General features: G+C 40.0%; 1 protein-coding gene across 1 annotated transcript; it reads right to left on the bottom strand.

Moving 5' to 3' along the window:
• Positions 1–1,142: 1,142 nt before the first annotated feature.
• LOC134646980 (leucine-rich repeat-containing protein 24-like) lies at positions 1,143–17,174 on the bottom strand. Its single transcript, XM_063501058.1, has 8 exons — positions 16,685–17,174; positions 11,546–11,733; positions 10,758–10,844; positions 9,610–9,801; positions 9,349–9,517; positions 8,892–9,154; positions 7,964–8,536; positions 1,143–2,546 (listed from the first exon to the last, which is right to left on the bottom strand). The coding sequence occupies exons 2-8, from the start codon at positions 11,714–11,716 to the stop codon at positions 2,145–2,147; spliced, it is 1,857 nt and encodes a 618-aa protein (XP_063357128.1). The 5' UTR covers positions 11,717–11,733; positions 16,685–17,174; the 3' UTR covers positions 1,143–2,144.
• Between the last annotated feature and the right edge of the window lie 423 nt (positions 17,175–17,597).

The raw sequence follows: 17,597 nt of genomic DNA, 5'->3' as shown, positions 1-17,597 counted from the left end.
CTCAGCGAAGATGTGAGCGCCCAGAAACCTGAAGTCGGAAACACATTCCACTTGTTCTCCATATAAAGAGAGGGGAGGGGACCTGTCTGTGCCCATAGGAGTTCTTTTGTTTTAAGGATGTTTGGCTTCAGGTTTATTCTGAGCACCAGCGGGACAACGTCTACCTCCGCTCTGTACGCGGTCTTATCTTTATCAGAGAGGAGCCCAACCACGGTGGTGTAATCAGCATACGTGGCGATGACGTTGATTGGGTGGGTTGATGTGCAGTAGGTGTTTGGTTGTAGGGGGCCGAGCTGGACTGATTGAGGCTTCTTGGGCTTATATCCAGGAGCAGGTAGCAGGTTGATGATTCTTGATGATTCTTAGATGCAACTTTATTCCTTGACTGGACTGTTCCCTGTAAACTGCAAAAAATGTTCCCATTCTTCTAATAAGCATCAATATGTGATTCAGGACAGGACACCAATCTGTTGATTATTTGTGGATTTTGTGGAATTTCCTGTGATCTGAAGGTGACAGTTTGGGCCTTCTCCCAGAACTCGCAGTGGTGACACATCTGAATAACTTCTACTTATGTACAAATGTTTGAAATGATGACCTTGGAATGTGTAGTTGTTTAAAAAATGGCTCTAAAAAACCTTTCTAACTTGTGTAAATATAAATTCTCCTCAAATCTTCACTGAATTCCTCAGACTTCCCCATTGTTTTAAATACTGGTTCTTTAAAAAAAAAAAACAACAAGCTAGTTGTTGTTGTTCGTCATGATCACTAACGAAAAAAGGCTTTGGCTTTGTTAAGTAAAAGACACATTAGAACTTCCAACACCGCTTACTACAAAATGTAAATGATTTCGGTTTTTAAAAGTCATTAAAGATGTGTGTTGTACAATCGTTCCACCACGCGCAACGAACCGCTCAAAGAATTCAAAGCCCCAAATTACCATGAAATCCATGTCACGGTGAGTGTATGTAATTTAACCCTAACTGTGAGTCAATATATCAGTATACCACAAAAATAATATGTAGCTGTGTTCTAATCATTGTAAAGCGCTAGACTACATGTTTAGAATAAAAATAGATCAAAGGAACTGGAGAAAAGAGAGAAAAGATTCTCCCAGTTTATAAAGGCAACAATAATTCACACGTGATCATTTAAAAGCAAAAACATTCAGTCAGGTAGACTTTACTAGGTACTCATTTCTTGTTTTTTCAAGCCTTGTCTCTTTCTGCTTTGAAAACTTTATTTCTCAATCACAACAGCTCGTTCATTCAGAAGCAGTCAAATACAGATCGTATAGCTGACGTTTTTTGCTCAGCTAAGAACTCTGCCTCCGTGTGGACTGGAAAACTCAGCAAGGACTCAGATTCATTCCCAACCGCACATGCTAGTATCAATAAAGACGGATAAATCCAAAAGAGTTGGGGTAAACTGAGCTCAGTTCATACTACAGAGAGGAGAGATTCATTTTTGTGTCTGTTAGGACACTAAGCAACACAGATGAGTAAAATGATGATGAGAGAGAATGAGAATTGAGAATAAAACTCAGACTGACATTTTTCTACACAGTTATATAACTACAAAATGCACTGTATTTCTACCCTGGGATTAAATTAAAACTTCCAGACACTGACAGCAGTTAGGCTATATAACACAGATTTCCCACATATTCATGAACTGGAAGGGGCCATGATTTCTCTCTTTCCTGTACTCAGCCTCCCAGTGAGCTCTGAGGTCTTGACAGGGCAGATGTTAGCACACCAGTAATGCTAAAAGGTGTGAAAGTTAATCATGTGCAGGACAGTGCAGTTGTGTGAAGCTGTAGTTAATGTCTTGGAGTATAGGAGCCTCTGACTGACCACCGAGTCACTCACCTACTCGCTTTTTTGGCAAACAACATCACAGTATGTCTGTGTTTTAGAGGTCAGACAGATTTTGAGCTCTGCTTTGTACTGAAATTGACTCCATTAACGTTTGTCAGTGTAGTTTTGCAGAAGGAAAATCCTTTCACACAGAAAAGTACTTCTGTGCCTTTTTTGGTACATTCCAATAATGGCCTCCTGTTAGTCCATAAACAAGAAAGGCTGAGCTGTAAACCACTGGTTCACACACATATTTGCTCTGTCTTCCAGAATTGCTTTCTTCCTTTAGCAGTGGATCTCATAAGCAATGGGAGAGTCTATGAAGAGGCCTGTGTGGTTGAGAAACATTCCTTCTGCCTCTAATGTGATCACGGGCTCTGCCTCCCCTCCCTCCCCTGCCATTCTCCTCATGGTCCGTATGTCACCATCCTGCTGCTGCTTGTCAGGGGCCAGAGTGGGGCTCATGGTCTGGCCAGGCCCCGAGGAGAGGGTGTGGCTGGAGGTATCGGATGGTGCTGAACAGCCCAGGTTAGTGGTGGACACAGCTGTTGGCGGAGCAGGAGGAAGCACAGGCTTGGCCCTGTTGAGGACATACATTTCATGGCCACGCTCATCACGATACTCCTCCAGTTGGGCGAAGGTAGTGGGGCCATCAGAGTAGTCATTCACATACAAGATGCTCTCCTCCTGTGAATTCAAATTCATCTTCATTAATATGACAATGTAAACGACAAAAAAAAAAAAAACTACCTTACAATATAAAGCGCCTAGAGGTGACTTTAATTGAATTGAATTAAATTGAATTAAACAGGCGTTACATGTAGGGACTGCAGCCTATCCCCTGCTCAGGTGACCACAGAGAGACAGACCATCATTCAGACCAACAGGTAATTTAGAGACAAGCATTTGGACTGTGGAAGGAGTCTTCACATAGAGAACCCACACTGGCAAAGGAAGGTGGTGCAAATCCAAGACCCTCAGTGATAAACGCTGCAGTGCTGCCCCCATTTAATTGATCTAATTTTCTTTCCTTTTATTGGATTTTTACTGAATTCCCAGTACCGTGCAAAAGTCTTGAGTCAGCCCTCTTTTTATATATTTTGCAAGAAAACTGGGGCATCGGTGGACCAATTACTGAAAGTCAATATCTCGCATAATCACCTTTTTTTTTTTCCCCCCAACACAAAGCTCTTCATCAGACTATCAGTGACTGATAGAGTTGCATTGTATTTTCCTGTCCAGGTATTCTGGCACTGTGTTTCTGATCATTATCTGGCAGAAAAATAAAGTTGTTGCCAATCAGACTCTTTCTGATGATATTGCTTGGTCAATCAAAATTTTACAATACTTCTCTGTGCTTAAGATTTCATCAGTTTTGACAAAATATCCAACATTAGTGGCTGAAATGCAGTCCCAAACCTTGACAGAGCCTCCACTGTGTTTTACAAATGGCTGTACACATCAAACTCCTGACCTCCTCTCTATATATATTGATATCAATTTGAACCAACAATTTGGTTTCATCACTCCATCAGATTTGTTGCCAATGATTTTTAGTTCAGGTCTTGTGTAACACACCTCAGTCTTTTCTTCCTTAAAAATGGCTTCTTGACAACCACTAAGATTGTTTCTGATGAGGCTTTACAACAGAGGGTCTTGATACATTACTTAGGTCATGTGTCAGGTCTTTGCTGGATTTTTCCTCTTTTTCTTGAAGACATAAACTTTTAGATATTGTTCATCTTCATCTTACAGATAGTTTCTTCAGTTTTTTAAGGATAGACTGCAAACCACGCTGGGATATGCAAGTTTTAGGCTAATAGCTCTTTAGAAGTTGCTAGCACAAAAATACTAATTTATACCTGTCAAACTGAGTTATGTGTGGCATTACTTGGTAGATTCAACTTAAGAGTGACAAAAAATACATATGTGTTTTTGCCACATGCTGCTGGTAAGGGGTCTAAATATACATGTTAGGTTCCCTGTATGTTTGAGTGATTCACGGGTCAGTGGTAAGTAGTTTTGACAAATAACGTTATCTGAAAATGATCACATACAAGAACTAGACTGAAAATAATCTGCCAATGGCCAAAGAAAAACTTTAAACTACTTTCAGATGGATTGGAGAACTATTGCTCGAGACCTCTTTAAAAAATTACAAGTCTTACTCCTCCATCCATCTATTTTCTTCCACTAGTCCTGGGCCAGGTCGTTGGGGGAGTAGCTTAAACAAGGATGCCCAGACCTCCCTCTCTCCAGCCAACTTCTCATGCTTATCTGGGGGAACACTGAGACAATCCCAGGCCACCCAAGAGATCTAATCACTCTAGCATGTCCTGGGTTTGCTCCAGGGCTGCCTTCTGGTAGGACATACCTAAAACACCTCATGCAGGAGGTGCCCAGGAGCCATGTCCGAATCACCTCATCTGGCTCCTTTCAATGCGAGTAGTAGCTGTAAACTGAGCCTGTCTGAGATAACTGAACTCCTCACTAAATTTCTAAGTGAGATAGCCACCCAGTGGGGAAAGCTCATTTCTGCCACTGACCTCCATGATCTCATTCTTTCGGTCACTACTGAGAACTCATGATAACAGGAGAGAGTAGGGACATAAATCGAGAGCTTTTCTTTAATGCTCAGCTGTCTTTACCACAATGGACCACTCCAGCATCTGCATCACTGCAACTGTAGCCCCAACCCATCTGTTAATCTCTCACTTTCTTCTCGCCTCATTCACGGACAAGATCCCAGAATACTTAAACTTGGTTGGTGGCACTCTCACCTGGTGTTTGCTCTTTCTGTGGTACACTATCACTTCTTGTGTTTTGTGTAGCTAGCCCATTTAATTTAAAAACTCTTGGAAAACATATTTTTTCATAGTGTAATATGCAGATGATTTTTGTAGTGCAGATGATTCGTAATATCATCTGTTTTATCCAAAGCAAACTCTGTTAAATCACCAGATGTTTAGTTACTCCTCGGCCTCCTTTATTAATAATGGTTCTTGTAATAAATGTAGCCTGTTTTCAGCTCTCTAGGCCAGGATTCCTGAATTGGAGTTGGGACCATGAAGCAGACTTGCTGTCTACATCTCTCTGCAGCCTGTCTCCTTCTGTCATCCCCTAAAACTCCATCCCCTTAGAGACTGCAGTTGCTCCCAGACCACCAAAAACAAAACCAAAAAAATTTAGCAAAAATGATTTAAAAACATTAAAAAAAAAAAAAATCACAAAGAAAGAACAATATAGCACCAAAGAGTAAAACTGTGGATTCTTAAACTTTAGTCCCTGTTAGTAAATGATTTAATAATTGATCAACACTGGAAATGGCATCTCACTAATTTAGAAGATCTTCATTTAGCCTGGAAAAAAAGAGATTGTTGATCTATTTAAAATAAAGCTCTCCATAAAGCTAGAAAGTCTTACTATTCATCCTTGTAGCCAGGCTGACAGCATTCCACCAGTCGTTACTTCACATTTCTTGAAAAATAAAAATTTGACTATTTAGAGAAAAAATATTCATAACCATCTGACTGATGTATCATTATGTACAGCTTCTTCCAATTCTATTGATAATTTAGCCTCTCTATCTATTAGCCTCTGAATCGATTTTTCTGAGTTAACTCCAATAATTACCAAATCATAAACATGTCCATTAGGCCCCTACATCTTACAAGAGTGCTCAAAGAAGTCCTTTGAGAAGTCCATTAATGCTTCAATTTAAAATATGATCTATCTATCTCTATTACTGGGCTATGTACCAAGCCATATATCAGAAGCCTTTAAACTGGCAGTGATTAAACCATTACTTAAAAAGCAATCACTTGCTGTTTTAGCTAATTATTTCAGGGGGACCACCAATGGCTGGCCAAAATTTGTAGGACCCCCAGTGGAACCCCTGGCATATGTTGGTAATAATTTTAATAAACATGAGTACAAGAGAAGACACTCTACAGTGAGTTGAAACATTAACGTGTTATTTATTCCTGCATATATAATTTTTGTCATTCGTATTGTATTCGTATTTCGTATTTTATGCAGATGACACCCAACTTTATCCATGAAGCCAGATGCATCAATTAGCTAAACTGCAGGACTGTCTTAAAGACATAAAGACCTGGATGACCTCCAATTTCCTGCTTCTAAATTCAGATGAAACTGAGGTTATTGAACTTGTAAAACTGTATTGTAAAATCTTAGAAATATGGTGTCTAACGTATGCTTACCCTGGACAGAGGTGGCAGAAGCACAGGCTTTCTCTGCTTAATGCAAATATCTATACTTCTACTTAAAAGCTACTTTTTACTTTCGTACTTGAAGTACATTTTAAAGCCTGTACTTTTTCAGTTTTATTTGAGTAAGGAAGTTTCTTCAGTACTTCAACTTTTCTCTAAATCTAACCTTTCTCCTTCTTTTCCTTTCCCGTCTGTCATCCAACATCGATTGAAGTTATCTGGCATTCTTTTCTCTCCTAGCAGACACAGTGCAACAAACTGCACACAAACAGTTTGTGTGCTTGCTGATGTTTGTTGAGCTGATAGAAACATTGAACTTCAAATTACCTGTTACTTAAAAATATCATTCTTTTCATGCTTCCTCCTCTTGTGTAGAGGTAGCTAGATTCTAAAGTACCACAACCACAACTTACAGAAACCTGCACCCCTTCCGGCCCATTTTAACTCGGATTATAAAAGCTATAGATGATACAGCTGAACCTAAAATAATGAGTTTGTTTTGAAAATGTAAGGAGTAGAAAGTACAGATATTTGTTTAAACATGAAGGGAGTAAAAGTAAAATGTTCTCAGAATAGAGTAGTTGCACTTTACTCAAGTAAAGTATTGTGTGGAGGAGGTGTGGTCCCTGGCTCAGCTGTGAGCCAGTCTTTACATAGTGATACCTGAAAATTCTAAGTACAGTAAAAAGGTATTTGTACTTCATTACTTCCCATCTTTTAATCTAAATGGGATTACACTGGCCTCCAGTAACTGTGTGAGGAATCTTGGAGTCATTTTTGACCAGGATATTACACAAATATTTAGGACTGATTTCTTCCATTTGTGCAATGTCTTTAAAATTAGAAACATCCTTTGTTGAGTGATACTGAACTTGTTGATGCATTTATTACTTCTAGACTGGATTACTGTAATTCGTTATTATCAGGATGTCCTAAAAACTCCCCAAAAAGCCTTCAGTTAAAGGCTGCACTGAGAGTACTGAGAGCATATTTCTCTCATATTGGCTTTTCTTCATTGTCTCCATGTGAAATCCAGAATCAAAGTTAAAATCCTTTTCCATACAAGGTCTTGAATATATAAGGTCAAGCCCTACACTTTACTCTTAGACTCCTCGGTTACTTGTGGAATATTTAAAAGTAGGATCGTAATTGGTGACAAAGGGCAGCCCTGGTGGAGTCCAGCATGCACAATGAACAAGTCGGACTTGCAATGTAAATCAAGCTACTGTAATAGCCATAGCAATAGGACAGACACACCATGGTCCCAAAGCATACCCCAGAGGATACTCCGAGGGATGTGGTAAAGTTTCCTCCACAGTCCACAGAACACATGTAGACTGGTTGAACAAACCTAAATACATAAAAACACATCTACATCATCAGGTTGTGTGTATCTCTATTATTATATGACTGCTGCAGATTTGTTTGATCACACATAACAAATTTTAAAGTTATAACAAGAACAGTTCATTTGAACCAGATACAGTGATTGTAATATAAGCTCATAACACATATCTTGACACATGTGGTCATAAGGTACCATTTGTGCCAAAAATTTGTTAACATGAACACTGTTTACATGGACAATACATTTGTCTGTATTTTGGACTTTGCACTTTACTTCAGTTGTAACAAAACTCTTTCGACAAACAGATGGTCCATGTCAAATGCTCACCTGACAAAACATTTGTGTGTGTCAATGCAGTTTTACTTCTGTCATCTTGTTGTGCGTCCTCTGATTTTGTTGTGTTAAACTGACACAGACAAATAATTGAAAATTAATTCATAAATTCCTATCTACTATGAGGATGAATGCCTTTGTTCTACTTTTAAATATGCCAATCACATTTGTAGTATTGAACATATATGCACCTTTTCAGCCCCATCAGCCTCTTTGTCCCGTTGGTGATGTCGACTGTAGATCATGGCGACAAGCAGCAGAGCAGTCAAAGTCAGCAGTGAGATGCCCACAGCAATGGCAGTCTGAGTGGCAGCTCCCAGAGCACTGAAGGCCATGCTGCCCAGAGCATATAGGGGTTCCCGGCTTACATCTGAGCCCAAAGCAGGACCGTGGCTCCTCAGTCGAGGCCAGGCAGGTGAGTACGGTAGGGACACCTGGGACCATGAAGCCCAGATGGAGGAAGAAGATGAGGAAGATGTTGATGAGTTGATGGCAAGTTGAAAGGTGACTCTAGCCACACCTCCTGCGTTCCATGCTTCACATTCATAGAAGCCTGCATGAGCCACAGTTACATTACTGAGAAACAACATGCCACTGCCAGTGTCGGGGTCAAAGAGTTCGCCATTAGTCTTCTGGAGACTGACTCTGCCTTCCTGCGAGGGCTCCTCTGCTCCTCCCATTCCACCTCCACCTGCATCCAACTCCTGAACCAGGCCTCTGGGAGAAAGGACTACTTTACCCTGGGAAGCCTTCCTCCAGGTCACCTGCAAAAGGTATTGCCATTTCTTTCTTCAGTGGTCTTACAAAGGTTAAACCATTACAGTACAAAAAGAAAAACAGATACTACTGTTACAGTATTGTCAACCTGAACTGGAGTATGTAATTGATGATTCATTCAAGATGTTTTAAATAAATGAAAAAAGGTGGAAAATTGAAGTAACCACTTTAGCCGACCACATTGATTACATGCAGTGTATTTGGAACAGTCAAAGAAGACCAGTACAAACAAATTCACTCATTTGATAGACAGGAGTTATGGCAAATGGTGGGGGAAACAAAATAATTTAAAAGAATATTAAAACTTTAATTATCACTTTATTTCACTTTAATTATCATTACCTGTGGCCGAGGATAACCAGTGGCATGGCACGACACCCTGAGGCTCTCTCCCAGATGCACTGCAAGCCTCTTGGGCTCCAGCTGCACCAAGGGAGGGATACAGACCAAGCTGTTGAGAGGAACCTCCACCAAGCTCAGATGGGACAGGCGTGGTGGCTCGGTGCAAACTAGTCGACGTTCTGCAGAGCTAAGCAGACGCTGACCCTCTTCATCAATCCAGGTCCTCAGCCAATGCAACGCACAGTCACAGCGCCATGGATTATCTGCAGCATAGCACAAGACAGAAGCCACTTAATGTTCTGCCCTAAAGAGTCATGATGGTTACCATATTACTAGGCTCTACATGAGTAGCTATCTGTAACGCAGTGTTACTATGCATGAAACTGTATAAAAAAAACAACAACAAAAAACCCAAAACACAACATGGGTTCCAGTGTCATCAGTAAAGGAGCCTCACCTGTGATACGCAGGACCTGCAGGCTCACTAGAGGCCGCAGTGTTGCAGGGCCAATTGTGTGGAGGTTATTCCTACTCAGGTCCAGCAGAGCCAGAGAAGTCAAACCAACTAAAGCCTGGTCGGCTAACGTCTCTATACTATTATGCTGTAAGTGGAGCTCCTGCAGACGCTGAGACATCAAGAGAATGATGTACATTATCTATGAAGCTTCATATAGGGCTCAGCAAAGCTGCTGTGTTGAACAGGAAAGTGAGACTGTACCGGTAGGCCACGGAAGGTGTAGTCCAGCAGCCGTGTGATGTCGTTTCGTGCCAGGTACAGAATGCGTAGATGTTCGAGTCCCTGAAACATGTCAGCTGTCACCAAATGGATGCGGTTTCCATTCAGTGCTAGCTCCAATAACTGACCGAGGCTCTGGAAAGAGCCAGGCTCCACGGCTGAGATGGTGTTGTTCTAGAGGAAGAGGGACATGAAAAGAAAACTAGACAAATGTCTGCTTCTGGTTAATCTCCTGGAACTACCACTACTTCTGATGATGCCTTTGAAACACATTTTCAAAGGCATTGTGATCCTTTTATTTTGGAGCAGTCTAACATTTGACAGTGGTTCTGGCACAAGGAGGAGAGTGACTCAATTCACAATTTCACTGTTTCAAAAAATACGTACAATATATTCATAAGAGGTAACACCACTGATTTTCTTAATGTCTGTTTGCTGAAGTAAGGAAAGTGTTACTATACATGTTCTCAGCTTTAGTTGGAGATGATGACCACAGAGTTGAAAATTAAACATTTCTGGTGGTTTGGAGTCAGAAAGAGGTAAGTTCATTAGATGTCTACAACTACTTATCTCTGCTGCAGGCTAGCAGCTCATGGTGACAGTAGTGGCCTCTAATATAGAATAACTCAAACTCTGAAGTGGTTGCAGTTGCACTGCTGGGTTTTAAAAACAAAGAAAACTGTAATGTAATTTGAGTATAAATAGAAGGCCATGTATTTGGTAGACAACTGCTTTTGGAGCCAATTTTGGCTTATATGGGTTTTTGCCATGACTGGCAATGTATTTTGAAAAGTCTAGTTTTTATTTTTATTTCAGTTAACCAAAATTTCAACCCACTTTAATTTAGTTTTAGTTAGCAATAACAACCTTTTGCTGCAGCCTTACAAGACATCCACCATGCTGTATTCTTAAACCTGTTCAGTGAAATCCTTCCTCTGTTGCATTAAAACATTTTGGAGGGTAATACTTCGCTATAATTTGATACTACTGAGTGAAGTAAGCACAGCGTATACCATTGCTAGAATGTATACAAATCCATACTTAGTATAAACTGTGATGTAGTCAACAGATTAAAACTCAGGCTAAAGAGTCTTAGTGTAAGTGTTTAAGAGTGAATGTGCATTTATTACCTGCAGGTACAAATAGTGCAGGTGCTTCAGCATGGTGAGGTCCTGTCGACGGATCTGACCAATCACATTGTCCTGGAGAAAGATGGTCTGGATGGAGAGATGAGCGGGGACAAAAGAGGAGTTTTAGTCACTATTGTCTTAAAACATTTGATACATTGTGATTAATGCTCTGATCCTAAATATGATCAATCTATCTCTATTAATAGGCTCAAACCTTCATTTTATCTCAAAATTTCTTCAAACAGTAGCTGTAAAGCAGCTAATTGGGCACGTTTATTTGAAGAGCTCCATCTATTTAACAGTCTGCAGTTTGTTCATGTACATGGGGAGTCCTTTCCCTGCACTAAGTTTACGGAGTTCCACAGGGTTCTGTGCTAGGACCAATTTTATTTACATTATACATGCCTCAGGCAGTATTATTAGGAAGCACAGTATACATTTTCATTGCTAGATAAAAATGTATACATGCAGATGACACACAGCTTTATCTATCCATGAAACCGGGTGACACACACCAGGTAAACTGCAGGAATGTCTTAAAGACAAAGGCCTGCATGACATCTAATTTTCTGCTTCTCAATTCAGCTAAAACGGAGGATATTGTACTTATTCCTAACAATCTTAGAAACACTGTGTGTATCCATATTCTTACTCTGGATAGTATTACTTTGTGCTCCAGTAACACTGTGCGGAATCTTGGAGACCTTTAATGCTCACATTAAACAAATATATAGGACTACTTTCTTGCAGTTGAATTAAATTGAATCTTCTTAGGGCATCGATCCTACCTGTATGGATAAAGGGATGTATTTGGGGATGTCCCTCAGTCCTGTGGAGCCACACTCCACAGTGAGGCTGTAGCAGCGACAGCCCACAGGGCAGGAAGGAGAGGCTCGTAGAGGAGTGGAGTGTAGAGACAGGAGGAGCGTGGAGAGAAGAAGCACCAAAAACACAGCCATCACGTCAAGAGACACAACTGAGAAAGATGAGAACACAAAATGAGTCATGATCAGCATTCTTCTGACTTTTTTTGAGGCCGAACAAAAATATGTAAAATGGTCAGTGAGGAGGAAGTCCCTCCTACACAAATTAGCCTGAAAAAAATACTGTAACAACAAACAATTTTTCAAATCAACTTGAGCCATACAATCCAATGGATACATCCTAGGATTTTGTCAAAGGTCTCATTGGCATATTGTTTTAGTGACATTTCAGACTCCAAACAATTTCTATTTATTAAAACTGAACAAGAACAAAGCCAAAATGCAAAAGCAGCATGTAGTATCCCATTTGCATCCCATTTGATTTAGTGGTTTGTGGAACCATATTTCGTGGCAACTTGAAGTCTCTCACATTATTGTGGATGAATTTTGGCTCACTGTTCTTTATAATGTTGCTTCAGAAAGTTCCTGCCACTGCATTACAATCATGTTGATGTTTCTTTTCAGCACTGTAGCCAGGCTGACAGGCTAACTCAGCTGTCTTAACTAATTATAGGCCAATCACCAACCTTCCTTTTATCTCAAAAATTCTTGAAAGAGTAGTTGTAGAACAGCTAATTGATCATCTGTAGAGGAATTGTTTATTTTAAGATTTTCAGTCAGGTTTCAGACCTCATCACAGTACAGCAACTGTACTGTTCATACTTCCCTTAGTCAGCATCATTAGAAGGCATAGCATACATTTTCACTGTTATACAGATGGCACCCAACTTTATCTATCCATGAAGCCAGATAACACACACCAATTAATTAAACTACAGAAATGTCTTAAAGACATAAAGACCTGGATGACCTCTAAATGCTTCTAAATTCAGATAAAAGGGAGGTGTTTGTACTTGGCCCTGAAAGTTTTAGAAATATGGTATCTAATCAGATGCTTACTCTGGATGGCATTACCTTGGCCTCCAGCAACACTGTGAGGAATCTTGGAGTCATTTTTGACCAGGATATATCCGTCAATGTGCATATCAAACAAATGATTTCTTCCATTTGTGCAATATCTCAGCCTTCAGTTGATCCAAAATGCTGCAGGAAGAGTACTGACAGAGAGAGAGAGAGCATATTTCTCCTATACTGGCTTGTCTTCATTGGCTCCCTGTTAAATCCAGAATTGAATTCAAAATCCTGCTCCTCACATACAAGGTCCTATCTTAGTTATGCTGCAAAAGAACTAGACTGCTGGAGATTCCCATGATACACTGCGTGTTTCTTCTTCAGTCACCTTTTTACTCAATATGTAGTTGTACACAACTCTGTATTTAATCATTAATTCTTATTAACTATTAACTGTGGCTCCCTTCCACAGCATGTCTTCTCCTGTCTTCCTCACGGCAGATGGCTGTCCCTCCCTGAGCCTGGTTCTTCTGCAGGTTTCTTCCTGTTAAAAGAGTTAAAAAAGTTTTTCCTGCTTTCTCATAGGCGATCATGATTGTTGGGGTTTTCTCTGTTTTCTTTGTATTATTGTAGGGTGTTTACGTTACATATAAAGTGACTTCAGGCAACTGTTGTTGTGATTTGGTGCTATATAAAATAAATAAAATTGAATTTTCTAAAATCTGACAGTCAGGATTCAGAATTGATTACAATAAGAAACAGCACTAGAGAAGGTTCAGAATGATCCTATGACCTCTCTGACAATGAACTGATCTTTTTGTTTGTCCTGCTAGACTTCACTGCAGAATTAGATACTATTGACCACAATATTTTACTACATAGAGTAGAACAAGCGACAGGTATTAAAGGTATTGTGCTGCAGGGGTTTGAATATCTTTTGTATCTAATAAACTCCAGTTTATTCATGTAAATAGGAAAGTGTTCTTGACAAGCTAAGGTTAATTATGAACTTCCTCTGGGTGTTATGCTGAGACCAGTTGTATTTACATTATTTATAAACACTTCTCCTAGGCAGTAACATTAGGAGGCATTACATTGGCATCCAGTACTGTGAACAATCTGAGTCATATTTGACCAGGATATGTCCTTCAACATGCATATTAAACTCTGGACCAGTGGATAGTCTACTATCCACTATAGACTATTACTTATAAATATAAATATCTTATATATTTATATAAATATCTTATTTGAATGATTACCTCCATATCGATGAGAGAAAGCGAGAAAGACAGAGACTGAGCTCCATTCACTCAATGATCAAGAAACTGACCTCACAGCTCACTGTTCATTCACTGGGCTGGTTTCAGTCATTATGCAAATGTACTGTTTATAAGGTTGGGGAAACCTGCAGTCAGCTGAGACTGAAGAAGTCACTTGGATGAGTGACAAAATGTTTCTCCCATTGGAAATGCTACGTCCAGATGAATCAACTTTTTGGCATAAGGAATATATTTATACTGTAAAAATAAAAGCTAGAAAAACACATCCATGAATTACAAACAATCTATTTCTTAAGAATTATTCATGATTTTTTTTCTTTTGCTTTTATACATGGCAAATAAAGTTAAGGAAAGTTTCTTCATGGTTCAACGGTTGCTCATCAGAGGATGATTTAAAAATGTACTGCCAACAATTTCTTTTTCATGGTTTGTTGCAGCGTCTATCTTTTAATACATATGCCTTTCAAGAGTCTTACTGAGATGATGCAAGAAATTCTCTGCATCTAATCTCCATTGTAGAGATATTTGCCATGTAGCCTCTCTGCCTTGCTTCCACTACTTCACTATGCCGTAGTTTCTTCACCCCATTGGCTTCCTTTATGACATCTTCCCAGGGCACTGTGAACTTAATAAAGCAGGCAGCACAGTGTGAGTTCAACACAGTACAATGTCTGATCTTAAGTTAGCAATGGCAATTTCAATGGGTACTTGAAGTTACCACTTGCTTTAATCTGGGAGTCCAGAACTGCAGCTTTGTTGCTTCTTTGTCAGAATACTCTCCCCTTATCATTTCAGTTGTATCAGTTAATATGATGTACTTCAAACCGTCAGAGAGTTTTGTATGTTGATCTGATGATACAGCCAAACATTCTCTCTTTCATAACTCTTCTGAGGTGGTACTCCAATTTTCCCACACCTAACCATTTCATCCACTACCTATGTTTCACCTGGGATACTGCCCGAGCACATCTTGATGTTTCCTCTTGTTAGCGGATTTCAGCCATGACTTTTTCTATACATTCTGATGCAGATGCTTTCCCAAAGTGTTGTTGCATGCTTCTAAGTCAGGGCCTCAAGGCCTCAAGGGTCAGTGTCCTGTAGGTTTTAGATGTGTCCTTGATCCAACACAGCTGATTCAAATGGCTAAATTACCTCCTCAACATGTCTTGAAGTTCTCCAGAGGCCTGGTAATGAACTAATCATTTGATTCAGGTGTGTTGACCCAGGATGATATCTAAAACCTGTAGGACACCGGCCCTTGAAGACTGGAGTTCCCCCACCTCTGTTCTAAGTCCTACGCCCAGGTGTATTCCCAAAAATGTCACTATGGAGAAAAGCAGTTTTTGTTTCTTGATTTCAATCCCAGCATTCCAAATTCACCCTGTTTATAGATAAATGGCAGCAACTCTGATTGTTGTATTTGTAGATTCTAATAAAGTCGTTTCATTTTAGTGCACTTAAAGGCCTACCTCTATCATGCTTGATGGAGAAAAAGTGCTTCCTGGCCAAACAACTCGATACTCCTCAAACATCTAGGGAGCCTCAACCTTTTCCTCTCGAAGAAACATATTACTCTTCTCTGTCTCCTTATGGGTGCTGGATTAGGTGTTGGCTCAAACTAATTCTTGTCATTGTATACTTTTGTCAAAATGGGCTTCTAGTTCTTGCCTTGTCTTCATGTATTCCCTTTTTGCTATGGTGAAAAGTGATTTTAGAAACTTAAAGGGATCCATAAAAATGTGATCGTGCCCTCTCTTGTTTTTTTGTACCTTTCACAAATTATCCACTTGTCTCAGGGCTTACAGCTGGTTTTTGATGTTTTCCTGGAGCTGGTTTAATCCAGAGTATTTTATAGTTGTGAATAATTTTTCTGCTGTAAAAATTGTAAAAAAAAAATTGTAAAAATCTTCAAATTGTTTGGAAATGGCACATCCCAGATTATTGAACAACAACAACTGTTTCTGTGAGACCATTTCCGATGTCTTTCCTGCTTGGCATTGTGTTAACACAACTGAATACCCAAGAACAATAAAGTGGAAAAACATCTGCTCTGACAGTGAAGGTCATAATTCCTGATGATCTAAAATATCTGATTAGCAGCACCTGGCTGCTACCTACCCTCTCAATTCTTATGTAAAAACAGCAAGGGTCTACTTCACACACTGCTTTTGCATTGTGTCTTACTTTTTGTTAAATAAATATAACACTATGAAATGCTTTTGTAGTTTATCTGAGGTTATATTTACTGCATTTTCAGAGCTGCAAAGGACCAGATTTTTTCTAAAGCCTTAGAATTAAAAGTGAGTGTAATTTATTTTAAACCATGACTGTAAATGTAGTTTTATTCTGATTAACATCTCAATAAATGTAGTCTTTTCCATATTCATATCAGTTGGTGAATCTCTGTCACCATAGAAACAGCTCATGCCAAGAGGATTTGACTTGCATAAAAGGATCTACCATCAAGGCCACTTCACTCTGCTGCTGGTGCTCGCCTGTAAACGTCCTCTACTCTGTAACTACAGGGCTGCTGCAGCATGAACTGGGTTTCTCTGTATATAAGATATGGAAACATAAAATATTTCCATTGACTGACAGCAATGAAACCAGAAAAGCTGTCTTTAAGGGCAGCTAAAAATGCACCATATGCTGTGCTAAAGGCCACCTTAACACAGAAGCTACACAATAACAGTAACCAGTATCTGATGGCAGCGCTGTGCATGCCAAAGGGTGGTTAAATGGACTCTGCGAAGACAAACGCATATAAGATAAGAAGCACCATGATGGATTCGTATGGAAGAATAAATACCTCGTTGGGGAAGGACGTGGGAGACCCAGATAAGGACGTCCGACCTGCACGACGTCTTCTTATTCCTTCTTAGCAGACGGTTCTAATAATTTGCCTCAAATAAATGAAAGTAGAAGAGGGGAGGAAAATATCGACAGTTTGCAGAGGACCGCGGGCCGTCGCACACACGCTTATGATGTCAACAAAAGACGGGAGCCAGCAGCGAAATATCAGGGGAGGCTTGATAGTGTAGCACTAAGTGCAAATCGGTGCAAATCGGTTCAGATCATGTCTTTGTTGAATCCCATCATCCAGCTGTTCATTCATTCGTCTCTCCCAGTGAACCCTCCCATCCATTTACCCCACGCTGCTGCTCCTCAGGACGATCGTCGAGTCAGCAGTGCTCCGGAAGAAGCACAAAAGCGTCTCCTGCACAAATTAATCACAGCAAAGTCTTCGTGATAAATGTTGTGCATCAAACTCATCTGTGTAAGAATCTGTGGCCGTTCGCTTTCAGATTGCCATCTCACGCTAACGTAGTGCGTAAAATCTGCATTCCGTGGAAACCGTGGACTTTTTCATTACGCTCACCGTCACAGTGCCAACAAAATATTCTCAGGTGTCAGGAACGGAACAGAAATGGTTAATATAAACACAATTATTAGTCACGTGAACAAGGTAAGAAGGCGACATTTATCGTGTCAAACGCACCAAAGACAACCAGGGTTTCAAGAACATCTCAGCCCAGCTGGAAAAATGTGTGTTCAAAAAAGACCAAGTGTGGCGAGGTTTTAAAATGATTTCTGATACATGCAAGCGATCGATTGCAAGATGATCGATCATCTAATGACAACCGAGTTTTCAGGGCTGGTCAGCCCTGCAAATCCAGCCCAAGATACTGTGTTTAATGAAATCCAAATGACATCAGAAGATC

Source organism: Pelmatolapia mariae, linkage group LG17 (assembly GCF_036321145.2).
Source record: "Pelmatolapia mariae isolate MD_Pm_ZW linkage group LG17, Pm_UMD_F_2, whole genome shotgun sequence".
NCBI classification, from domain to species: Eukaryota; Metazoa; Chordata; class Actinopteri; order Cichliformes; family Cichlidae; genus Pelmatolapia; species Pelmatolapia mariae.
Note: the sequence above shows the minus strand (reverse complement) of the source record. Positions and strands in the feature narration are given on the sequence as shown.

Coding starts and splice junctions, on each gene's coding strand:
- LOC134646980 (XM_063501058.1), bottom strand. CDS start 11,716: ATGGCTGTGTTTTTGGTGCTTCTTCTCTCCACGCTCCTCCTGTCTCTA. Junction 9,802..10,757: donor TGCACTATTTGTACCTGCAG/GTAATAAATGCA, acceptor CTCTTCCTCTAG/AACAACACCATCTCAGCCGT. Junction 9,518..9,609: donor ACACCTTCCGTGGCCTACCG/GTACAGTCTCAC, acceptor TTGATGTCTCAG/CGTCTGCAGGAGCTCCACTT.